Source organism: Podarcis bocagei, assembly GCF_964188305.1.
Source record: "Podarcis bocagei genome assembly, chromosome: 8".
Classification (NCBI taxonomy): Eukaryota; Metazoa; Chordata; class Lepidosauria; order Squamata; family Lacertidae; genus Podarcis; species Podarcis bocagei.
This window is the reverse complement of record NC_138133.1, coordinates 23,670,111-23,696,510: the sequence shown is the minus strand read 5'-3', so window position 1 is coordinate 23,696,510 and position 26,400 is coordinate 23,670,111. Positions and strand designations below refer to the sequence as shown.

General features: G+C 46.8%; 1 protein-coding gene and 1 long non-coding RNA gene across 4 annotated transcripts in view; one reads left to right on the top strand and one right to left on the bottom strand.

The window, feature by feature from the left end:
- The window catches only part of PHLPP1 (PH domain and leucine rich repeat protein phosphatase 1), a 163,582-nt gene extending 150,941 nt beyond the window's left edge, over positions 1-12,641 (bottom strand). For all 3 annotated transcript variants that reach the window (XR_014011028.1, XR_014011029.1, XM_081206147.1), the window contains exon 1: positions 10,811-12,641. Coding sequence is in view for 1 of the 3 variants with exons in the window: in XM_081206147.1 (XP_081062273.1) it covers positions 10,811-12,431 (1,621 nt within the window). In the remaining 2 variants the exon portion in view is untranslated. The remainder of the gene's footprint in view (positions 1-10,810) is intronic.
- LOC308594036 overlaps positions 1-26,400 on the top strand; it is a 294,206-nt gene that overhangs the window by 179,995 nt on the left and 87,811 nt on the right. The window lies entirely within an intron of this gene.

Here is a 26,400-nt window from a genome sequence, read left to right as displayed (position 1 = left end):
CAAAGTAGAAAAAGATACGAGTTATTGGTTATGAGTTTGAAATGTAATAGGGAAGATAAGAAATGCATACTGAGAGATTAGATTGGAAAATCTTCAGACAGGATTGATGGAAGTCAAAAATTTGAATAAGATGTAAAAGTATGTTTAATTACTGTTGAAAATAATATGTTAAAAAACTATATATATAAGAAAATGCTCTAGCTGAAAATGAAGACGTCTCTTCTGCAGCCCCATCTGCCTTTTCCAAGTCAAAACAAGACCAATTTCCCTGCATTAAAGGGGGTTGGACTAGATGACCCCTAGGAGTCTATGATGCCATCAAGCACAAACAGCTTTCAGGAAAACTGCTTTTGAGAAGTGTTCATGTGACAAAGCAACCAGATGGAAGCTTCTACTAGTGCAACTGACCCTGAAGTCTTCAGCGTATAGAAATTTGCATGGAAGATCCATCCATGCTCCAAGCACTAAGGTACCATAGTTATCGTCAAGTGCATTTTAATGTTATAAAGAAAAAGGTGCTCAAAAGTCCCTGAAGTGGGTAATTTTAGCAGCACAATTCTCATTTCAGATTAAATGCTCGTTGACAAATGTCTACCTTATTCCAAACTCTAATAAGAAACTACAGCAAAGTATGAATTTTAAAGTCTGCTTCGCCACGGTCACATTCCCCTCCATCTAATTTTTTTGGAATAATTTAAGCTGGATGGGATAAGCTAAGAGATTATCATATTTTTACGCAGAAACAGAAGTTTATAACTTGAGTTCAAGAAGCAAATATGACTGTACACCACTCACATGGTTTCTGGTAGTAATTCTGCAAAGCCCAACCCAATTGCTCCCCAATTAAGAGTAATAGGCTTGTAACAGAGCTATGAATTCTTATCAAATGCTGCTCATCCACCAACAAACCAATCCAACCACAAGGCTGGTTAAAAAGTGACGGTTAAGTTAAGCTGCAGTATTTCAAACACTGCCTCTCCTTAAAGTAAAGCAAAAAACCAAACACATCTCGTCTACAACACCAATACAGTGTTAGAAACTGAAACACTCTCTCTCTCTATATATATACAGTCATACCTCGGGTTACAGCCGCTTCAGGTTGCATTTTTTCAGGTTACGCACCTGCTGAAACCCGGAAGTACCGGAACAGATTACTTCCGGGTTTTGGTGGTCGTGAATGTGCAGAAGCGCTAAATTGCGCTTTGCACATGTGCAGAAGCACCGTATCGCGCGTGTGCAGATGCGCCGCTGCAGGTTGCGAATGTGCATCCCACACGGATCACGTTCGCAACCCGAGCATCCACTCTGTGTGTGTGTGTGTGTATAATTGCCAAATCATGCCTTAAACTTGGGTTAAAAATGAATGTCTAGGTGCCCTGTTTTTGTTTTGCAGTGGATATTTATTTATTATTATTATTATTATTATTATTATTATTATTATTATTATTATTATCATCATCATCATCATCATCATTATTATCATTATTATCATTATTACCATAATAATACCAAAATTTTCAGAAGTAGGGAGTCCGTGGCTTGCTTTTGGAAAATTGGTGGTCCTCAGTAATTGGCTAATTGGGAACCACTGAACTAGACAATTAAATGTAAGGAACAGGATTCCATACTGTTCTTCCTTGAAACCAATGGGAGGTCTTTTCCAGTTAGGTATCAATATGCATTACCACATCAGAGCTTCTGACTCCGATGTTACGCCCGCAAGGTAACTCTTGTCGACTTCAGGAACACTTTCAGAGAACTTCCCCTACGCTGCGCGTGGAAGAGTCAAAACACCTGCACGGCAAGGAGAAAAGAGCAGCAGCACAATTTCTGACGGAACAAAGGTGAGGAGTGTCAAGAAGAGAATAGATGCATCAGGACAAGCAGTTGGCTATTGTAGTTGAGAGCGCTCATGCTACATGAAGCAGACTTGACATTTATTGTGACAGAGGCTTCCACGGTGCTAAAATACAGGGTACTGCTAGTGACTGCGCACTCAACGTTGGAATTTAAGAGGGCGCCTTGCCGAAAGGCTTTCTACCACACATCCAAGCATAATGCTGCAGGACAGAGAGGGAAGCAGTTAACATCTAGCAAACTTGCCTACCAACTACCGAAAGCACAGCAGGCGGGCAGTGAGGCACCGGCTCAATAAATACAACCCATGAAGTTGCTTGTGAAACATGAAGCTATTTATCCCTAGGGCTGTGGTTTTCATCCAGTGTGCCGTGGCACCCTGGGGTGCCTTGAAGGATGGTCAGGGGTGCCTCTTGTGTCTCTGCCTCCCAAAGGATTACACAACTGTTTGTTGCAGCAGCCCCTACTACAAAGCTCTGAAGAATGGTGCCACCGGGGCTTGCCAGGGGTGCTGGTTGCCAGGAGCTGAGGTGGCCTCGCAAGCAAGTAGGTGAGGGAGCCCAGCCAGCCAGCCCTTGCTGTTGGGAATGGACAGACAAATGGGAGGTCGGGTGGGCAGGTAGGCAACGCGCTAGTCTTCCTTGGGCTTGCTGTGTGCAAGGCCTGCCTGGGAGCTGAGTGCCCAGTGCTGAATGGGAGCCTTTGCACCATACAGGCCCAACAGTGCCCGCTGTTCCCACTCCTGCCTTGCAAGGTGCTGGCCTCACATTCACCTTTGAATGTTTCCACTGTGCCAATAAGGCTGGGGGCATCCTCTTCCCAGGCCCCTGTGGGGCAGTGTGAAGAGGCACCTCTCTGGGGAGGCAGCTCAGAGACCGGGGGGGGGGGGGAGTAGAACATGCTGCCCAGAGGACTCCCAAGGAGAAGGGAGAGGCGGCTGAGGGATAACTCCACAAGGGAGGGGATTCGAAAAGGGGTGAGGGGCTGCCAGGTCTGCAGACAAGGGGTGACGTAACTGGGCTCCTGAGCCCCACAGGGGTACCGCAGAAAGGGAGTTGGTCAAGGGAGCCGGGGACTCAAAAAGTTTGAAAATCTCCGCCTTTCGGGAAAGGGCTCCTCCACCTCTTCCAATCTATAAAACAATAGAGAGTATCAGACTAGCATGTATTTTGAGACTTCTCTACATGCTTCAGGTTCACCTACCGATAGATTTTGAAATAAAAGTAGCAGAGCTGGGACTATCAGCTTAACACCCCCGCAAATAAAATAGAGGGAGGAACAACACGGAAATCAAACACATAAGGAAGGTCCGCGGTTTAATTCTTTCTCTTTTGACATCACCCATTCTGGCTGAGAGGATGTTGTCTGACTGGGCGACTTCAGTAGATTTTTCCATGACACATAAACCCATTGAAGATTTCATAATTAAGTCACACCTTCCTGAAAAAATTACGAATTTCAAAAGTGGGGGAGGGGGAGAGGAGGAGAAAAGCCTGCCCATCTTGTGAAAAACAAGACAGTTTTTAACAAAACAGTACTTCCAAGTTTTCACACTTTGAAACTTCAATGAAATCTACAATATAAGGCATGGCATGTATTATACGGATGCTGCCTATAAATAGATTTCACAATGGAAAGTTAAGCTTTGATGAGCCCTTTTCTGCTGCAAACATTACAGAGCTTGCAAAAGCCTGCAGGTTAACTTGCACATCCCTCTCTACGCTCCCCAAAGCAGAACAGTTCGTTCTAAGCATTAAAAACCAACTCATTTTTGCAGGGAAAGAAACCCACATCAACCCAGGATTAAGATTCAAGAACAAAACTGAAAAGCTCCTCAAATAAAAGACCATCATTACAACCTTTATTACTATAACCTTTTCCATTCTTGCAAGTGCCAGATTTTAGAAGTTCGGGTTCAGTAACTGGGAATGTGTATGTTACAGGTAAGGAGAGTTGCACAGTTAATGTGCATAAACACCTGGGCATTGTGCACATAATCCATATGTGAAGATTATGCACATTCCCCAGCCTCTCTCTCTCTCTCAATTTCTATATTGTCTTTCATCCAAAGATCACAGGGCAGTTTAAATATAAAAAACACAATACATACCATAATAACAAACAAAAACAATACCCCCCCCCACAAAGTTATATGCATACCTGCCAACAGATATTGGGGAATGCCCTCTCAACAGGATTTTGTACATTCTCCAGGCATTGTGCATAATTACCCCAACATATACTCATTCATGGACTACGCCAATTAAACGAAATAAAGAGTGCTCAGATTATTCTAAGACTGTCTGAACAGTGCATGTTTACTCGGCTCCCAATATGTCAATGAGTCTTACTCTCAGGAAAATATACATGGGTCAAAAGCCTCAGATGTGTGCTCTCAGGTTTCTCCTTTAATTGCTTCTCATTCTCCAAGTATTGTATGAACCTTCATCTACCACCAGCAAGGGGGTTAGGAAGCCTCAGAAAAGTAATCTCAAAGAAGCTAAGCCTAACTTCCAATCACTGATGCAAGAGGCCATTCAACAGGCACATATATGAATGAATGCCAGTTTATTTGAAAGAGAGAGTTAATTGCTCTCTTAATATTTGTGTGTATTTCTTTAAAACCCATGCTATGCTTGCCCTAGAGCAGGGGTAGGCAACCTAAGGCCTGTGGGCCAGATGCAGCCCGATCGCCTTCTCAATCCAGCCCGCGGACGGTCCAGGAATCAGCGTGTTTTTACATGACTGTGGGCTAAACCACAGAGCCTAGGACTTGCCGATCAGAAGGTCAGAGGTTCAAATCCCCACGACTGGGTGAGCTCCCGTTGCTCGGTCCCTGCTCCTGCCAACTTAGCAGTTCGAAAGCACGTCAAAGTGCAAGTAGATAAATAGGTACAGCTCCTGCGGGAAGGTAAACGGCGTTTCCATGCACTGCTCTGGTTCGCCAGAAGCGGCTTAGTCATGCTGGCCACATGAGCCGGAAGCTGTACGCCAGCTCCTTCGGCCAATAAAACGAGATGAGTGCCGCAACCGCAGAGTCGGTCACGACTGGACCTAATGGGCAGGGATCCCTTTACCTTTTTAATGTGTCCTTTTACAGTGGTACCTCGCAAGACGAATGCCTCGCAAGACAAAAAATTCGCTAGACGAAAGGGTTTTTTGTTTTTTGAGCTGCTTCGCAAGACGATTTTCCCTATGGGCTTGCTTCGCAAGACAGAAACGTCTTGCAAGTTTGTTTCCTTTTTCTTAACACCATTAATACAGTTGCGACTTGACTTCGAGGAGCAACTCATAGAACGCGGTGTGGTAGCCTTTTTTGAGGTTTTTAAAGACTTTGGTGATTTTTGAAGCTTTTCCAAAACTTTCCCGACACCGTGCTTCACAAGACGAAAAAAATCGCAAGACGACAAAACTCGCGGAACGAATTAATTTCGTCTTGCGAGGCGCCACTGTATTTAAAATGCATTTCTGGGTTATTTGTGGGGCCTGCCTGGTGCTTTTACATGAGTAGAATGTGTGCTTTTATTTAAAATGCATCTCTGGGTTATTTGTGTGGCATAGGAATTTGTTCATTTTTTTTTTTTTCAAAATATAGTCCGGCCCACCACATGGTCTGAGGGACGGTGGGCCGGCTCACAGCTGAAAAAGGTGGCTGACCCCTGCCCTGGAGTACTTTTATTCCTCACCCCACCCCACCCCTCCAAAAAAACCCACCAGTGGAGTCTCACTTAAAATCTACCGAATTGCCTCCAGCCACAACTTTAAAATCCTGCTTGGAACTACCTAACGGCAAACAATAATTTGCGGCAAACTCTTTGTAGAGCAAGCAAGGGGATGAAAAAAGAGAAAGAAACAAAAAACGCTGCACACACAAGCCCCTGGGAAGCAGATATTTTAAGCAAGTTGTAAATGGGCCAGTCAAACAGCATCACCTCCACATAGAAGACTCAAATAAGAACAGGGCTTATGAACCTTCAATACACAGGTAGAGGGAATTTTGGCAGGCACAGTTACTGAAATCCAAGCGTTTTAGTACTTCAAAAGGGCGCTGCCTGGATGAACTGCTTTGCGTCAGCTACCCCTACCTGCAGCCAAGGTTCCCTCTACAAGGTTTGAAAATACATGCAGTGTTAGAAACTCAGATATATAAGCTAATCGCCAAATTGCACCTTAAACCTAGGTTACAGTTGCCACAACGGAATGTCTAGGTGCCTTTTTTTTCAATGACATTTATTATTAATAATTTCATTTCTATTATTAATTTCATTTCTATTTTAAAGGAAAAGCCCCTCAAAAGTGGTTTATAACACATTCAAAATCAAATGAAACAATCCAGACTAACACAAATTCAAGCTTGAAGGAAAATATTTCAGGTGCTTCTCTAAGTGACATTTGGTTTTCTCCATATTTATTTACCTACTTAATTTATAGAGCTTAATTTACAGAAGAACTCTAGGAAGCCAGTCTGGTGCAGTGGTTAAGACTAGGACCTGGGAGATCAGGGTTCAAATCCCCACTCAGTCCTGAACCTCACTGGGTGACTGTGGTCCAGTAACAGCCTAACCTATCTCACAGGGTCGCTGTAGGGGTTAACGGAGGAGGGGAATGAACCACATGTTCCTTGGAGGAAAAAGTGTGATTGCAACAAATAAGCTCATCTGATTACCTGCTTAAGAAAGCTGGAGGGACCAGCCAGATGGAGATGTCAGTTGCCAACCTGCCATCCAGTGAGCTCCATGTGGTCGCGACTGGACCTGCGCCAGTCGCAAAACGCACCTGGCGCCTGGCTAATTTCGAACACGGCACCAAGGTAGTGAACATCCATTCATAACCCAGTTGATTTAACATGCTCAATTTAGGTTATTTTTGTTTCTGTGTATTTACCCAACTATCTTCTCTTTTCCCCCAGGGCTCAATTTGGCAAGTCTTTAAGAGGCAAAGGATTTTACATACTGCACAAAAAATAATAATCGCATTCAAGTCTACAATAGCTACTAAGATAGCTTGCAAACACAACTGCTTATTATCACACCATGATTGTGACAATTGGTAGAGAATTATTTGCATGACAGGGGGAACATGCCTCTTTACAGGCAACAGCCTTGTAAGGTAGATTAGTCTGAGAAGGCTGGTCCAAGGTCACCCAGTGAGCTTCCCTGCTAAGCAGCTATTTGAACCTGGGTGTCTCGAGTCTTAGTTCCACTGACTCTCATTACATTCAATTGACCTTCACCAACTTCATCCGCCCCTTATGTTACAAGACTACAACTCCCATCATCCCCAACTATTGGTTAAACTAGCTGGGATTGATGGGAGTTGGAGTCCAAAAGATATGGAAGTCATCAGGATGAAAAATGCTGCAATAATAATAATAATAATAATAATAATAATAATAATAATGATGATGATGATGATGCAGATTACAGAATAGCCAGTACGTACTTTTACCTGCTTACGAAGAGAAGCAGCAACATACAAGGCCATGTTTAGATTTCAAATGTATGGATTCTATCCGTGCCATTCACACACAACAGAAACTTGGAACCAAGGCTGTCTTCAGCTCCTGTTCCTCTACAACTATTCTCGGCCTACATAGACCAGCAAAACATTTCCTTAAAAGCTGGCTTATACAACTGTTACGCATTCAAGCTGAAAACAGCTCCGCCAGGGTCTCGTTTGGCCACCTGTCCAGGATGGCAAATGGTAGGAATGGTGATTGAACATCAGGGAGCTCACAATACGGACAAAAAGGGGCTGTCGGGCTACATTTGGCTTCTGCGGTATCAGGCCTGCCTGATATTCAAAGAAAGCAAAGTGTATTTAAAAACTGAAATGGAAAAGCTGAAAAAATGCATCTGTCTGGAGACAGCTCAGCTCACTCAGGTGGGTCCAGGCTTTGCAGCTTTCCCACATTTTGTACGGAACAAGGAAAGAGAGCTTCACCCAAAACGAAACACAGGGCATCCAATTTAACCCTGAAACTACAGCGCCCTAACAGAAAGATCAATTATGGCACAGCCCAGAGCTCCTCCTCTCATCCGAAAGGTCATTCAAAGCATGACTCACCTTCCTATGTGCACATTTTCAAGCAGTAAAGGAAATCTATATGGCAGTTAAACATGCAACACTAATATAAATGTTGTTGACAAGACAGGAACTTTCGGGTGCTGTTATTGACCAAGACAAAAGCCTACCTTCAGTCTATATTGAGAAGCCAATCTTAAACCATGCTAAGTGTAGATAAATCTCATAGACTTCACTGGACTCGCTCCCACAACTATGTAAAGAAACACAATCCCATACATATATCATGGAGTCCACTGGTTGCACAGACTCTGGAACTGGGCCTTAGATCTAGACGCCCAACCCATTGCAAATAGGTAGAGAACCATACATTGTGTACTCAGCAGATTAAGACGTGATATTTCATTAATATACCGTACATGCAAATTTGCCCTGGAAAAATGATGACAATTCTGGTTAAGAGGAGATAACCCCCCCTTTCCATCTGACAAGACTCAGCGTTTTTATTTTTGCTACAGCAGGTACTTGAAAAATAGCCACTTGATCCTATCACAGGTAGCTGAACAAAACAGCTAAGAAGCACAATGATGCCTCTGTGAACAGAAGAGGGGGAGAAAATGCTTCTACACAATGGTATTCTGATTCCAAGCATGTTTACGTGGAAGCAAAAACCCAGCAATTTTAAAGGACCTCACCTCCAGCATATATATTGTTCTAAGACTGTAGCATAAAGGAAGACCCAGAGGACAACCTTTCCATGTTAGCCTGATGTACCTGAAGAGCACTTAAGCAGCAAACAGGTTTCAAGGTGAGCTGAGCTACAGTTTCCAACAGGTCCTCCCCAAACACCCCTTTTGAAACTCTTACCCCCCTCCCCCCCAAGGCCCTTACCCAGCTATAAAACAGACTGGGGGAAATGACTCTAGATTCAGGTAGGTAGCCTTGTTGGTCTGACGCAGTAGAAATATATATATATATATATATATATATATATATATATATATATATATATATATGCAGGTTTTGGTGTCTTCGGGTGTCTTCCCGTGTAAGAGTTGGGGTGTCTAGGCGATGTTTCGACGAGGTCTCACTCGTCATCTTCAGGCTGGTGCTTTCGGCTTCTTGTTACTGGAACAGAGCAGGATCTCAGTGTTTGAGTTCCTATAAATACTGTTGAGGGGGTGTGGTGTATAGCCTCCAACGTTCTGGGCAGAGAGGAAGTTCCCAGGTTAGTGTGTCTTTTCTTCTTTTGTTCATTAATTACTTGAGGGATATCTTGAGTGATTTCTTGAGTGATATTCTGAGTACCACTTAGGAGGGTCATTAGGTGTGGATTAGTTGCTAAAGCTTTCGTGTCTTGACCTCTTGAGCTTGTGAAGAGTTTTTTCTGAGAAGATGGCTGTACTGCACTTAGTTGTGCTCTGGCTTGGCTTCGTGTATAGGGGCGAGCTGTGGTTTTGTGCCCTGTGCCAGCCAGATCTGTGTAGGGATTGCAGGGGGGTGCAGCATCCGGAGGTGCCACTATGGTTTGGCTACTGGATGGTGTCTGTAATTTATCTGTGGAGAGGGTCTGGGTTTGGGTCTGGTGTGGTTGATTGGAGATGGCGTTCTGTGTGCCTCTGGTTCTGGTGTCGGTTTTTGTGGGGAGGGCTATTTTCCAGATGTCTGGTAGGCGGGACGTATCGTCACGCTTGTTCACACAACATGAACAAGCGTGACGATACGTCCCGCCTACCAGACATCTGGAAAATAGCCCTCCCCACAAAAACCGACACCAGAACCAGAGGCACACAGAACGCCATCTCCAATCAACCACACCAGACCCAAACCCAGACCCTCTCCACAGATAAATTACAGACACCATCCAGTAGCCAAACCATAGTGGCACCTCCGGATGCTGCACCCCCCTGCAATCCCTACACAGATCTGGCTGGCACAGGGCACAAAACCACAGCTCGCCCCTATACACGAAGCCAAGCCAGAGCACAACTAAGTGCAGTACAGCCATCTTCTCAGAAAAAACTCTTCACAAGCTCAAGAGGTCAAGACACGAAAGCTTTAGCAACTAATCCACACCTAATGACCCTCCTAAGTGGTACTCAGAATATCACTCAAGAAATCACTCAAGATATCCCTCAAGTAATTAATGAACAAAAGAAGAAAAGACACACTAACCTGGGAACTTCCTCTCTGCCCAGAACGTTGGAGGCTATACACCACACCCCCTCAACAGTATTTATAGGAACTCAAACACTGAGATCCTGCTCTGTTCCAGTAACAAGAAGCCGAAAGCACCAGCCTGAAGATGACGAGTGAGACCTCGTCGAAACGTCGCCTAGACACCCCAACTCTTACACGGGAAGACACCCGAAGACACCAAAACCTGCATTCCTGTACCCGTGAAAATCTACGAAAGCATATATATATATATATATATATATATATATATATATATATATATAAAAATGTCCAGTAGCACCTTAGAGACCAACTAAGTTTGTTCTTGGCATGAGCTTTCGTGTGCATGCACACTTCTTCAGATAAAATGACTGGGGGAAATGACTGAATGGTGTCTGAATCCCAAAACTTCTGACCTCCACTGGAAAGTTCCCAAAGCATGACAATGCCAAGGCCTGGAAACATTTGCCACCTTTGCAAGATGTGATCACACCCCTCTCCCCAAACCTCCCACACACACAGGCCTTTAGTTCATGCATCAATATTGTTTGCTCACTCCATCAATAAACCTGCAGATCGGGAACAGATTTTCACATTTTCTCCATTTCTGCAACAGACCCTCATTTCTGAGGAAGCGCACCAAGGGTGTAGTAGGTTGGGTAGCATCCACGCTGTCCTGTGCAGACGAAAACAAGCATGCGCGCCTTTCACACACCCACACCCCTTCATACATAATTCCTTCCTCACCCACCTGCATAGAAGCGGATGAGGCAGCCGGTCTCCGAGTCCATGCCCTCCTCCTGCACCCGCCACAGGTCCCGGAAGCCCAGCTGCGAGAGGTAGTCGTTTTGGACCTGCAAGGGCTGCTCGTGAGGCTCCAGCCGGCGGGCGGTCTCCCCATGCAGTTGCACGTACAAGGCCGGAGGCTGCGGCGGGGAGGAGGCGGCGGCGGCATCCCCGGCGGAAGAGGGATCCCCTCCCGGCGCCTTCCCCGCGCCGGGGGGCTCCCCCGCGGCTCTGCCCCCCCGGGGGTTCTCCGCGTGCGCCGACGGCAGGCCGCCCAGGCGGGCCCGGCGGCTCCTGCCAGGCCCCGATCCGGCCCCTTCCCCCTCCGCCGTTGCCGGCCCAGGAGGAGGAGGGTCCGCCTCTAACTCCTCCGACGAAGACGAGGAGCCGCCGCCGCCGCTGTAGGCGTCCAGCCGGTCCGAGGTGCTCTCCGCGCTGGGGCTGAAGCTCTCCGTGTCCGATCCCCCCAGGAGGGACGGGCAGGAGAGCGGCGGGCCCGATAGGTAGAGCTGCGCAGGTGGCGGAGGAGGAAAGGCCCGCCCGGGGCTGCAGTCGGAGGGCGACAGGCAGGGGCGGCCACCTGCGCGGCCGTTCTCCCCGCCGCCGAGAGCCAAGCTCCCCGGTCGGGGAGCCGCCTCGCCGCCGCCCCCCAAACCGCTGGGGGTCCCCCGACGGTTTCGCGGCCTCCTCCCGGCCGGTATCGGGGTCAGGCTGCCAGCTGGGCAAGTCGAAGCCTCCGCGGGGCCGGGCAGCGCCTCTTCTGCTCCCCCGGGCTCGGCGGATGGGTCTGCCGCAAAATCGCCGTCCATTTCTCCTTCATCCTCCTCCTCTTCTTCCTCCTCTTCCTCCCCTTCTTCTTCATGGGGGCCGCGCGCCTCTGCGGTGGTTGCTGCCGCCGCCGCCGCCTTCCCCAAGACCCGGACGGCGCTGCTGCCCGCTCCACGGTGCCCGAGCTGTAACAACCGCGACGCCACCTCGGCCGCCGTCGTCTCCAGGGTGCAAAGCACCGGCCGCAGGTAGCAGCCGCCGCCGCCCCCTCGCTGCTGGTGATGGTGGTGGTAGTAGTAGACATGGACGCATCCCCGCTGGAGGTCCCGTCGCACCCAGTCCCGCTCCGGCGGCTGCAGAGGCTGGAGCTGCCGGGGCGGCTTGGGCAGCAGAAGCAGCGCCTTCCGATCCAGGCTGCGGGTGCCCAGCGAGGCGGCAGCGGCGGCCGAAGAGGAAGACGACGAGGAGGAGGCGGCGGCCGAGAGGTTCCTTTTCAGCCTGCCCCTCCGCAGCAGAAGCGAGTTGGCGCCGCCGCTGCTGGGAACGGCCGCCGCTGCCGGAGTCCCGTTGGCCGCCAGCGTGAGGGAAGCCGCGCCGCCGCCGGCTCCAGCCGCGGCCCCTCGCCTCCTTCGCCGCTGCGGGCCGCCCCCGGCTACACCCTCTGCTGCTGCGACAGCAACGGCTGCTGCTGCCTCGCCGCTTCTCAGCGGGCCCTCGGTGCCGGCCTGGCCCGCGTAGCCGAGCCGCTCCCGCTTGCCGGCCGTCGGGGCCGCCGCCGCTGCCCTGCTCCCGCGCTGAGGTTGCTGCGCAGGTTCCATTGTGGAACGCGGAGACACGCCGCGTTCCAAAGCGGCGGGCGGGGGGCGGGGGGAGCGCGATTATGTAGCAACTGCGAACATTCCGTCGCTGTCGCCGCGTTCCATTCGGCTCAAGCCCGCCGCCGCCGCCGCGCAGCTGCTGCCAGCGCCATTAGGGACTGGAGGGTGGGGGGAGGATCAGGAGCAGCAGCAGCAGCAAGCAAGCAAGCAGCCACCGCCTCCTCCGCCTCCTCCTCCCACCCGGCCCGGCCTCCACTTAGGAGGCTCCTTATGAATATTAATTGGAGCAGGCCTCGTCGGAGCGGCGCGATTTTTCGTCTCTTGCACCCCGCCTCCCAGTTCCCTCCATTAGCAACGCCTTCTCAATATTCATGAGGAGGGGGGGTGACGCCATCCCTCGTGAGGTAGCAGGGGGCGGGGCTCCGGCGATAAACAAAACGTGACAACCTGCGCCGCTTTTCTCTCTTTTACCCACCCACCCACGAGGAGGAGCGTGGGAAGCCCGACGCTGCCGGGAAATGTAGTCCTCGGGCCCGGAGAGGCCTCCGCGAGAAGCTACCAGCTGAGACTACGTATCCCACAAGGCACCGCGCCGCTCCCGTCGGGCGGGAGCCGGGCCTCTCCCGCCCTTGCTTGCTCCTGCCCGCCTACTGCCCGATGTTGCAGTTGCCCTTGACCCCCCCCCGGGCGTACCTGCCCGCCCTTAACCTTTGCATATCATTGCAGAGTGGGAACTTTTGCTTTTAAACGAGCGTTGCAGAGAGACGCTGTCAAACGGGCTTGGCTAATGCATGCGAGCTAGCTCTGGCGTTAGCTGTGATAACTCCACGGGTGAAACGCGGAATCAGTCCACCTGCAAGGGAAACTTTTTGTTTTTTTAATACTGCTCTTTTGTGCGCAGGCATTTCTGTGCAAAAGAGCTGTTTTGATTGTAAAAACAGAAATAACAACAAACGTGCCTTCAGCAGCTGGTTGTGGGGAAAGGCAGACTGCAGCCTTTCCTTTGGGCTGATGGAAACAAAATGGAAGTAGAGGCATGGAGGGACACAGCACCCAGCAAAACATCACTACAGGCAGGGCTTTCCGCCCCCCCCCGGCCAGAACTCAAATTATCTGTCAGGAGAGCTGAACTGACCTGGCCCACATCCTTCCAGAGCTAGCAAGCCCCACCTTGCCTGGCCAGGACACAGGCCTGTTACGCCTTTTGGGCTTGATGAGGCATGTGACCCCCACCTGGCCTGAGCCTACTCCAGCTGAGGAATCGGGCAACTCCTCCCCAAGCTAGCGAGCCCCAGCTGGGCTGTGGGTCCTTGCCTGCTTTCCCTCAGAACTGACAGCTATAAGTTCTGGAATCCTGAGGTCAGGGGTGGTATGTCCCATTTTGCCACTTGGGGCAAAACAGGAAGTGCCACCCTCCTCTGCCAGACCACCACCACCACCAGTGGGGCACTCATTCACCAAGGGTTTTCAGGGGTGATTCCCAAACTGCCACAGCACATTGGCTTACTATAAGTAAGAATAAATGTTCTTATGAGCCCACAATTATGGAGGAGGAGGAATCATTAACTGCTCTGATTTAGTCTTCTTCTGCAGAGGATGCATTCAAACACTGTAAAAAATAATTCTTTCTCAGATGTAAAAGCGAAGTGTGTATCTGTTTCTAAATTTAAAAAGAATAACGTATTTCAGGCATTAAAAGTAAGGAAAACACCGGTTTACAATCAACACATGTCCTACCATTAGGCAGGGTGGTTTGGGGTACCATTGAAGGGCAGTCAAACATTATTTACTAAGTTTCTTGTTGCATTTTTCTCCAGAGAGAGAGGTACTTGGGTGATTTTGTCTCAGTAGCCAAAATGACTTGGCCAGCCCATGTTTCTCTGTGTGTGTGTTGTGATTTGCTGCTCCTCCGCAAGCAGCAAAATGTCTAGCTGTATATGTGCTTTTTCCCCCTTCCCAAAGCACTGACGGAATTGCTTGAGCTTCCGGAAGTCACCTTGCCCAAGGCCATCCTCAAAGTGCAGGGAGCTAGAGCTAGGCCTGCTCCCACGTTCACAGCTAGCATTATCCAAATGAATGCTCCAAGTTGATAATGTGAATTTCAATGGGCTGGTTGTTGTTTTTTTTTTTGTTTCTGTTCTAGTAACATATAGCCGTGGTGGCACACTCCAAGGTCACCAGAATTGGTAACATCAGGATTTGTTTGCAACATCTGCAGAGGTCACTGAAACTCTGTACAGTGGTACCTCAGGTTACAGACGCTTCAGGTTACAGACGCTTCAGGTTCCTGACTCCACTAACCCAGAAATAGTAACTCGGGTTAAGAACATTGCTTTAGGATGAGAACAGAAATTGTGCTCTGGCGGCATGCTGGCATGTGGGAGGCCCCATTAGGTAAAGTGGTGCTTCAGGTTAAGAACAGTTTCAGGTTAAGAACGGACCTCCGGAACAAATTAAGTACTTAACCCGAGGTACCACTGTATTGACTTCTCCACACTTTATTTTGCGATCGGGAAGTCAGCGCAAGGCTGCAAGGCTGGAATGGAACAGAGGTGGGAGAGCTAAAATCACTATGAGCCTGCCCATATTATTGGCTTGAAATGCAGTGAGGTCATTTCGCCCCTACTGTATTTCAAGCCATATTTGCTCACATCAGAGAGGGGGAACGGACGTGCAATGTCTGTTAGGGTATGTTCACATTACCACTTACTCCGCATCAAGTTTTCTAATGAGATTGAAGCTGGTTTGAGGGGGGGAAACGCATCACACAGCAATATTTGTTAAGAAGCTATAGGACCGATGTGTATTGTGTCTAACATGTGAATGGGGCTTCTAAAATTATCAGTGGGAGCGCACTGGATGCGGAGAAAGTGATTTTGTGAATATACCCTGTATCTGTTTATGTTACAAAGAGCATAGTTTGTATTTTTAATGTGTTTTCTCTGGTCGGAGTTAAGCACCCCTGCCACCTATTCACGGATTCCCTTGTGAAACACATTTGTCAAAATAATGGGTGGTTCTAGGTCCCATGGAACATGGTGGAACTTACTCCCCAGTAAACAAGCATGCAGCTTTTTTCCAGCCCCTTAAATCAACCTGAGACTTAGGTCCCATCTGCACTATACAGTTAAAGCAAAACCATACCAATTTAAACAGTCATGACTGCCCCAGATGAAACCTGAGAATTGTAGCTTGCTATGGATGCTGAGAAATCTCTATTCCCCTTGCAGGGCAACAATTCCAAGTTCCCTGAGGAGAGGGATTGACTGTTGCAAATTGCACTCGTTAAAAGATTAATCTTCAAAATGCAGTTCATTCTTTGGGTGTTTATGTGCCATGAGTCCTTTTTCAAATACAGGGTTCTCAAGTCTGCAGAGGAGAACATTGAGTAATACCTTCAGTATAATAGCTCATCCACCTGAAAACCAGCAAGTAAAAAGTATGTAGCTACTAACAGCTTCAAAAATCAAATCAAACAAATATAGTGTTATCCCAACATTCCCATCTTTCTCCTGTCTCAAAAACAACAACCATAATATTTTCCCATTATCCCCAGTAACCTATTTATCACAGTTAAAACTATAAAAAATATTGTCTAAACATAGAAACAATCATTATTTGTCTTCTCATATTTAAGTGGGTTATTGCCCACAATCCTCATAGTCTTGTCCTATATCCCCTGCTTTGCTATCTCCTCCTTGTCTTATTTTTAGATTATAAGCTCTTTGGGGCAGGGAGACGTGCTTGCTTTATTTTTGTGAAATTGTCGTTTTGTGGGGCGCTCTTTAAACAAGTAACGACAGCACTACAACAGTGTCATATAGGCAGATAATACTGCTAATGTTTGACATCTGGGATGGGTGCAGTGCTGAGATCTGGAATTGTCTCAGTAAACCTTGCACAACCGCCCTGTGAGTTTAGGCAGTATTACTATCCCCAATAACCCAGACTGGGGAGGATTGCTGACTAAGATAATGGTGGCTCCTTTAAGATCACATTCTGTGTTTGGGTCTGAACCGAGATTTGGAATCAAGGACTAGCCGGCTCACATTCGCACACACCTGACTCAGCCTCTGCAGAGATGCTGCCAAATAGGGACTCCGCTGATTTACCCAAGCTCTGATGTTTGTGACATTTCAGGGGTGCAACACTGGATCAGTCCACCACCAAAACAAGTAGAAGGTGTTCAGTTGCGGTTTCGATTTAGTTCAGTAGTTTCAGTCATGTTACGGTAATATTAATTTCAATACAGATGATTCAAACCTGGGGTGTGTAAAGTTCAGTTGAGAATCAGAGGTGAAATACCTCTGTGGTTATTACTGCACAATCCTACATGTGTCTACTCAGAAGTTAAGTCCCACAGAGTTTGGCTGGATATGCATCATATATTAAAAGCACACAGACACACACAGAGAGAAAGAGTTTATCCCTTACAGAGCTAAAATTACAGCATCCTTATCAAACTACAGTTCCAGTCATTATTATTATTAACTGCGGGGGAGAATGCTTTAAATGTGCTCCCAGGTAAATGGGTGCAGGATTGCAGTCTTTGCCACTGTGCAATACCAATTCATTGGACCAATGAATAAATATTCCCTGTTGCTCTTTTCCCTGCACTACAAGATCAGTCTTTTATTAATGACTCTATCAGTGCAGTCTTTCCAATACTAGCTGATGAATGAAGGAAAACTGCACGAACTGCGCCAATGCTAAAAAGAAAGGCACATAGACTTATTTAGGTTTAGCTCACAGATTAGAATAAGCCCCATGTCACATGAGCCTGAATGTTATGACAGGCTTTTTGGTGGTATGTCATATCTTTACCCAATTCTATTTTCTGTATCAGCATCACCACAAATACCCCTCAGGACTATCCCTATCATTAGGCGGAGTCAGGCCACTGGTTTTAGATGTCATAAAAGGGCAGCAAATTCTATTCCATTCATAGTTGTTGCATTCTTACTCGCATGGTTCTTGTGCCAAACTCGGGTGCTGTGCTACTTGACTGACAAGGAATTTGCCTCAGGCAGCAAAATGTCTCAGGCATTTTGATACGTTTTGTTTCGCTTTTAAGCACCTTATTCTGTATTCACTGAGAAATCTGGCATTGTTCTAGGGCAGGGGTAGGCAACCTAAGGCCCGTGGGCCGGATGCAGCCCAATCACCTTCTAAATCCGGCTCGCGGACGGTCCAGGAATCAGCGTGTTTTTACATGAGTAGAATGTGTGCTTTTATTTAAAATGCATCGCTGGGTTATTTGTGGGGCCTGCCTGGTGTTTTTACATGAGTAGAATATGTCCTTTTATTTAAAATACATCTCTGGGTTATTTGTGGGGCCTGCCTGGTGTTTTTACATGAGTAGAATGTGTGCTTTTATTTAAAATGCATCTCTGGGTTATTTGTGGGGCCTGCCTGGCGTTTTTACATGAGTAGAATGTGTGCTTTTATTTAAAATGCCTCTCTGGGTTATTTTGGGGGCATAGGAATTTGTTCATATTTTCCCCCAAAATATAGTCTGGCCCACCACATGGTCTGAGGGATGGTGGACCAGCCCACAGCTGAAAAACGTTGCTGCCCCCTGTTCTAGGGTCATTTCAACCATTCCCATTTTTTCCACCTAATCTGAAGTACAAAGCACATATCATCCCAAATTGTTTTCTGCTGTGAGACTGACAAACTCACACCTGGTGCTCATGCATCTCACTTCAGGGAGATTCTTGTCTTCTGCCTCTGGGCAGAGTATACACCAGAAGTGCAAGAAGTGTTGAGTTCCTCCACATCCCCCCACCATCTGCAGAAGATTCATATGGAATAAGTTGTTCATTCATTCATTCATTCATTCATTCCCAATGGAGTGGTTTTTTTTGGCCCAATGGTCACATTTCCTTGTGGGCCACCTTTGTACAGTGAAATATATTCCATCAAAACACAACAGCCAGCCGTTTCTACACCAGTGGAAGGAGCAGAGATGGATGCCAGGGAAAAGACAAGCAGGTTGTCAGAGGAGAACTCAGCCCCGGTGAAACCAGATAGCCCAAGCTGGACACCACCAGATGGAGAGGCACTTCTGGTCCCTGCCTTTGTTAGCAAGGAGGCCTCCTTCCCAGAGAGACATCTGGGGAACAGTCTGGCTTCAAGCCATCTATACTTCCAAGGACGTTATGACAACCACACCAGCCACAAACAAACTTTGCAGGGCATCCTCTACAAGAGGAGTAGCTGCTTAATGGCGCAGTCCAGAGGTTTGGGAGGTTTGGGAGGTTTGTGATTAGTGGTGCCCACCCTACTCTTCCAAAGGAGAGTGCATGGGGTGTGCCAGCATCTTAGCTATACCAAGTATTGCTATTCCCCTGGCTTGCTTCACCGACTTGTAACCTGCAGTCCCGTGCTGGGATGCTGTAGTGATTTGCTCAATAAAGCTTTCAAAGCTGCTAGACGTGGTAACAAGTCCAGTTTCAAGCTGGGTGAGGAGAGCCAGGACATTCTGTCAGAACTGGTCCATGGCACCTTCCTGTCTAAGATCAAACGGTGCCACCTCTCAGTCACAGCCCAACTCACGTTGCCCCATTCAGACACACAATCCTGCCTTCATTTATTCCCCTCTCCTCCCACCTCACCTAGATGCCTTCCTGTATGGCATGTGCAGTTCTGCACACTGCCACGGGGCATTTGATCTATGCAGGACTTGGCTGGTGGGAGGTAGGATGAAGGCATCGCCTGTCACAGAAAATTGCTGATGCGTTAACCAAACTAAACCTGATGGATGCTAACCCTGTAGACACTCCAGTGACAACAGGTTATCAGGTAGATGATACTGAAGAGGCATTTTCTGACACTATATTGTACAGAAGTGTGCTAGGCAAACTAAACTTCCTTGCCAGATGTTCAAGACCTATCCCTCCTTGGATTTTCACACACATCCTCTCAGAGCTTTGCCACCGGTCCCTCTCTCCCCAGAGACAGAGGAGACCAACAGCAAATCTGGGCAGCAGAAAAGCCTTGCTGCTCCTTGCGGGGTGCTGCCTAAGGCGGCCGCCACATCACACTTAATGGGCAGGCCAGCTTGGGCCTGGAGCTGATGGGAGTTGGCATCCAATAACATGAGGAAGGCCACAGGTTCCCCATCTCTGGGGTGACCCAATTTTATGAACTTTTCCCTTGACCAAGATACCCCTGGTTCATTAGCTCAAACTGCCTCTTGAAATACTGGAGGGCATGACAGAGCCTTTTCAGATCTTCCTCCAGAGGAAGCTGGATTGAAGTTCACAGACTGATTAATAACTGCAGCTTCTGCTTGTAGCTGCGTGCATCTCCTCCTGCCGACGATCATTGTGTAAGGCTGCAGCAAAACATTCTGCCAAATGTTTGTTCGAAAATGCTATGTTCTGTCCTAAAGTGAGAGATATTGGCAACAGGCGAGAGACATCATCATTACAGGAGACAGAAAAGAACCTTTTTCTCCAACGAGCCTTCCGAATGCGTTTTCAGCCAACAAAGCAAAGCTGACTGTTATAACAGTTAATGCAAAGGTTGGCTGCAAGGCTGAAGTCACTTACTTGCAGGAGTAGTAGTGACACTGAAATTGTAGGAACCTCAAAGTTTGCTGCCAGGAAGAAGAAAAATACAACAGCACCTCTCCAGTTTCACACTTTAGTTATTAGGGTTGCAAGCTTTATCCATCGGTTGGCCAGAGCATGGTGCTATCAGTTGCAGGTTCGATCCCCGTAAGGGATAGCTGCATGTTCCTGCATTGCAGGGGTTCAACTAGATGATCCTCAGGGTCCCTTCCAACTCTTTGATTCTATGGCTCTATCTAAAGCTTTATTTGATTCATCCCACTGATAACAATGGGACTGAAATTTCCAAGCACACACTTGTTTACATTTTGGGTTGAGTGTGTTAACATCACAAATGATTCAGAATGGTATGTTAAAACCAACCTTCTATCAACTGACTACCTAGTAATCAAAAGTTGTTCCAAAAAGACACCTGAAACAGTTTTTAGAGAGCCAGTGTGGTGTAGTGGTTAGGAGCGGTAGACTCGTAATCTGGGGAACCGGGTTCGCTTCCCCGCTCCTCCACATGCAGCTAGTCACATTTCTCTGAAGTCTCTCAGTCTCACTCACCTCACAGAGTGTTTGTTGTGGGGGAGGAAGGGAAAGGAGAATGTTAGCCGCTTTCAGACTCCTTCGGGTAGTGGGAAGGAGTAAAGCGGGATATCAAATCCAAACTCTTCTTCTTTTTATAATGACACATAAATGCATTTCGATTTAAGGATTAACTGACGAAAAGGCAATTGACTGGTGTACGGGGGGGAATTAATCACAGACAACCCTAGTAATTATCCTTATGTGTCCTAAACATCGAAGAGTCTTATGGCACCTTAAAGACTAACAACTTTTTAAAAATGACATATGCTTTTTCTTCAGGTCCATGAAGCATCCTCCTTAGTTGCCAGGTACAGAGGACAGGGGTGGAACTGTAAGCAGTGAGGTCACAGGGAAATGAAATGCAAAAAGTATAGACAGTGAAAATTCAATTAGAGCTTGAAGGGTGAGGAGCACAGTGAAAGCTAAGAACAGAATGAATGTTAAGTTGATTGTGCAACTACACCTATCCACTGCTCTTGCAAAGGGTACGTGAGCTTTCTTTGCATAAATGCTAGCTCTAATTTAATTGCCACTTTCTGTATTTTTTGCATTTTATTTCTCTCTGACCTTACTGCTTACAATCCACTTTCCAGATATATATGCCTGGGACTTAAGATTATTTATATATACAGAGGCAAATTTAGAAATAATTCCTCAAATTCAAATAGAAATGGTTCTTTAAGTTGGACTTAGACCAGGAAGGCTTTCAAACAGAAGACACCTTCAAACAAAGGAATGGCATCTAAAAATTGGGACACTTGGCAACCTATGAATGTTTTGTGCACCTGTTGTGGGTTCTGTCTCCCCAAAGCATATGACACAATAAATCTGTTAGTCTTTAAGATGTCAGTTCTGCTATAACAGACTCAAAGGCACCTATCCACCATAACAATTAAATTGGAATAAATTAAAAAATTGTTTAGTGGCACCTTAGAGACCAACTAAGTTTGTTCTGGGTATAAGCTTTCGTGTGCATGCACACTTCTTCAGATACCAAATAAATTGGTAATTAAATTGGAAATACTGATATTTAACTGGGTTTTGTGTTGATTTGTGACCTGCCTAAGTACTATGGCACACCTACTGCTAATAGCTTGACTTTTTGGCCTCAATTTGTAAAATTAGTTTCTTTTTCTCTCAGGGCAGATCTATCTATCTACCAAGCCATTTTGATTATCACTTCCTATTTCTGATGAAGTGGGCTCTGGGCCCACGAAACCTGACACTCCAATAAATCTGTTAGTCTTAAAGGCGCCACAAAACTCCTTTTTATTCATGTAGGCAACTGGTCAGCAATTTTCAGACTGGAAAACACACAAGCGTCAGCAAACATTAAGCAAACAACTTCTAGCAGAGTAAAATAAAGATTGCAAGTGTTTGTGAAAGACTCACAAAGCAATACAGGGATGTAAACCCATCCAAAGATACCAATGGCCAATGCTAACATTAGAGTCCACAGAAGGAATACTTTGCTGCCTCCATTGCATCCTTACTGTGGTACCCAGCAGAATTTCCCCAGGTAATATGGGACCTTTTGCAGTCTATCCCAAAGAAGAAGGTAGAGGCAACAGTTGGCTCACTGTGACCTGTTGGCAAAGCAACCTGAAGATAAAATTGCCTGCATCCACCAGGCCCTTGACTCTAGTTGAATCATTTGGATCTCAAGTGTCTAGTCCTGTTGTGTTGGATGCATTTCAGTTAGTAAGGCTCAAGGAAGTGGACAAGCTGCTTGATTCAGTCCAGGTGATCTTCTGTGTTCTTGCCCCTCAATGCTGATAAAGACTCAGTTACAACACTTGTTAGATTATTATGAGTTCTCATCTATTACACACACACACACACACACACACACACACACACACACACACATTCATATGTATACAGTGGTACCTCGGGTTACATATGCTTCAGGTTACATATGCTTCAGGTTACAGACTCCGCTAACCCAGAAATAGTGCTTCAGGTTAAGAACTTTGCTTCAGGATGAGAACAGAAATTGCGTGGCGGTGGCACGGCGGCAGCGGGAGGCCCTATTAGCTAAAGTGGTGCTTCAGGTTAAGAACAGTTTCAGGTTAAGTACGGGCCTCTGGAATGAATTAAGTACTTAACCCGAGGTACCACCGTACACACACACACACACACACACACACACACACACACATATATATATACACACACACACACATACTCCTATATATAGAGATAGAGAGCGCAAGCTAGTATTCTCATTCCTTAGCACAGCTGAGCTTGACAACTATCCTAAGTAAGCAATTTTTGTAACCCTGGATTCTGTCCCATGGAGTAATTTTGCAAATGCGTTTTAGAGGCAACTAAATATAAAACATTGCCTAGGTGCGCCATTGCCTATATGGTCAGGATGCAGCTAAATATAAAGCAGCCTTTGGCTGTGTGATCATTGGCACAAATCCTCAGACCCACAGCTCACTGGCTTCACAATAGAACGCCTTAACTTGCCTCAGCAGCACACTGCTCCAGCAGGTCACTTCACACCCGAGATGCAAAGAACTCTGCTGGAGTTGACCTACAGGGACTTCTCTACGAGTAGGGAGATTTTCACTGGTGTAATAATTGTATCTGCACTGTGTCTGGACAGCATTGTATGTCTTTCGGTCAAAGGATTATTCATCATACAGTACAACATGCAGGGAGAGTTCTGAGGGTCAGGTTGAGAGGCCACGTTCAACCTCAAGGAACATCACCTGTGGTAATTGTTACGAGGCACTCGGTTTCTGATCCTTGGGGTAATAGGGCTAACCTGAAAAGCTGATTTGTTTCTCAAGCCAGAGGGAGAAGTCTGAGAGAGAGAAAAGAAAAAGGAAAGGAAATACAGTGGTACCTTGGGTTACAGACCATAGCTGTCAACCTTCCCTTTTTTTGCGGGAAATTCCCTTATTCCAGCACCGTTTCCTGCTGCTTCCTGCTGCTATACCGGATTGTTAGATATCCCGTGGACTGTCCCCGGGACAGGTGAGGCTGCTGATCCCTTATTTTCGAGGCTCCCCAGGACAGGTGAGGCTGCTGAGCCCTTATTTTCAAATCTGAAAGTTGACAGCTATGTTACATACGCTTCAGGTTACAGACACTTCACGTTACAGACTCTGCTAACCCAGAAATAGTACCTCGGGTTAAGAACTTTGCTTCAGGATGAGAACAGAAATCGCGCGGCGGTGGCACGGCGGCAGCGGGAGGCCCCATTAGCTAAAGTGGTACCTCAGGTTAAGAACAGTTTCAGGTTAAGAACATTTAAACAGAAAACATGTATTTACGTTTATTTTATGGTCGCAAAGTATTTCTTTCTTCAAAGCACAAGATTCTAGCCCTGCTGTACGGGGCAAACAGAGGCCTGCCACCACCTTCTAGACATACAATCTTCAACATTACCTGCAAATGCCCCCGCTACACAAAGGCATAGTAAAGATTGCTATCTGTTAGGAGAGTAGTGTTGAATTATTAGGTTATTTAATCAAAAGGAGAAGGCTTCCCTGGAGATCACTTTGCTTGCTTCGTTTCCATTTGTAATCTAATGAGAGTTGGAACTGCATTGCACTCGCCCACAGCTCTGCAAATAAATGAGTTGGACAAGAAGACTCCAGCTTTTTGCAAAACATTTCAAAATCCTCTCTCTCTCTCTCTCTCTCTCTCTCTCTCTCTCTCTCTGTCTGTCTCTCTCTCTGTCTCTCTCTCTCTCTCTCTCTCTCTCTCTCTCTCTGTCTCTCTCTCTCTCTCTCTCTCTCTCTCTCACACACACACACAGGTTGTGCACTCTCAAAACTGGGGTCTGAATCCAAGCACCCAGAAGCCACACAATCCATCAGTTTCTTGTAATTTCTTGAGAAATGCTGCAGTTTCATGTGCTTTCCTTGAAACTAGCTTCAATCCAATTTGAAAAGGTAAGGTGTGGATAAGCTGAGGTGTGTACATTTCAGGCATCCATTGCAAATCCACAGATGAAAGCTTCATCAAATAGGATTTTTTTTTGGGGGGGATACAGGTGAGGAAAACAAATCAGGTAGTGATGTGTACAGCAACGTAAGATGCAACTTGAAACACTGTCAGGAGTCTTAGGAGAAGAGTAGCAAAGGTAAAAAGGTAAAGGACCCCTGGACAATTAAGTCCAGTCAAAGGCGACTATGGGGTTGTGGTGCTCATCTCGCTTCAGGCTGAGTGAGCCACCGTTTGTCCACAGACAGCTTTCTGGGTCATGTCGCCAGCATGACTAAACCGCTTCTGGCGCAATGGAACACTGTGACGGAAACCAGAGCGCAGGGAAACGCCGTTTTCTTTCCTGCTGCAGCAGTACCTATTAATCTACTTGCACTGGCATGCTTTTGAACTGCCAGGTTGACAGAAGCTGGGACAGAACAATTAGAGCTCACCCCATTGAGCGGATTTGAACCGCTGACATTCTGATCAGCAAGCCCAAGAGGCTCAGTTGTTTAGACCACAGCGCCACCTGTCTAGCACCCACCTAGCACAGCCTTAAGCACTGCCATAGCAGTCAGAGGTGACTGAAAATTGCTTGCAGGTGAGTCCATGGAATTCCATGCAGGCAGGGGTGGACTTTGCTCATCTTTTGAAATATTTGTGCCCTGTGCAAGGCCAAAGTTTGCACACCCAAATGGATCTTTTCAATTTTGCGCCCCTGGGCTTGGTGCCCTGTGCGGGGAACTTCCTGCATCACCCTAAATCCGGTGTCGATGCTCTCTAGTGGAGGGGAGATGAGGTACTCTGCCTGTCATCATCACCAAGTAAAACAACAATAACTACAATAGCAGCAGCAACAAGAAGGCTGCTGCAGCTGAGACAGAGTTTTCCCCTCTTCTTCCACCAGCTCAGCAGGCTGGTAACTTTTGTGGGTTTATTTACTAGGCTGATCTAACAACGGGTTTTGTAATTACAAAGTGCATGAGTTGAGGCTTTGCATATAAAATCCAAAGAGAGATTCTGAAATGGACATAGGACAGTTCAACCACCACCCCATTTTTGTATGAGTGAAACAGCAGGGAAGCATTTATCTTCACCTTGGTTAAAATTAGGTGGAAGTACCACAAGCCAAGGGGGCATGGGTGGTGCTGTGGGTTAAACCACAGAGCCTAGGACTTGCCAATCAGAAGGTCGGCAGTTCGAATCCCCGCGACGAGGTGAGCTCCTGTTGCTCGGTCCCAGTTCCTGCCAACCTAGCAGTTCGAAAGCACAAAGTGCAAGTAGATAAATAGGTACCGCTCCAGCGGGAAAGTAAACGGCGTTTCCGTGTGCTGCTGTGGTTCGCCAGAAGCAGCTTAGTCATGCTGGCCACATGACCCAGAAGCTGTATGCTGGCCCCCCCGGCCAATAAAGCGAGATGAGCGCTGCAACCCCAGAGTTGGTCACGACTGGACCTAATGGTAAGGGGTCCTTTACCTTACCACAAGCCAAACGAAATTCCTTTGGGGTTGCGGATTTGATCCACAGACTACTGGATGACCATCCTCTTGAAAACAGAGTGAATAGATGTGGAGGCAATGAAGGAAAATATTTCACTCTCCACCAGGCTGAAACCCAATTTGAATATGGTTAATACTGTTTGCATCGGAAGCAATGCAAATGCCTTTTAAATATTGGGTAGCTACAAATAACCCATTTTTGTTACATAATCAAGTGCCAAGACTGCCAAGCTTTCATTGTGTACTCAGAGCTGAATATATTTACTTGGAGGAAAAGCAGATTGATTTCATTTTCCGGCATATTTATTAATGCCTGAGCAAATGAATCTAGGGCACACCAAGTCAAGATCAATATTTATGTAGCCTACTTTAGGG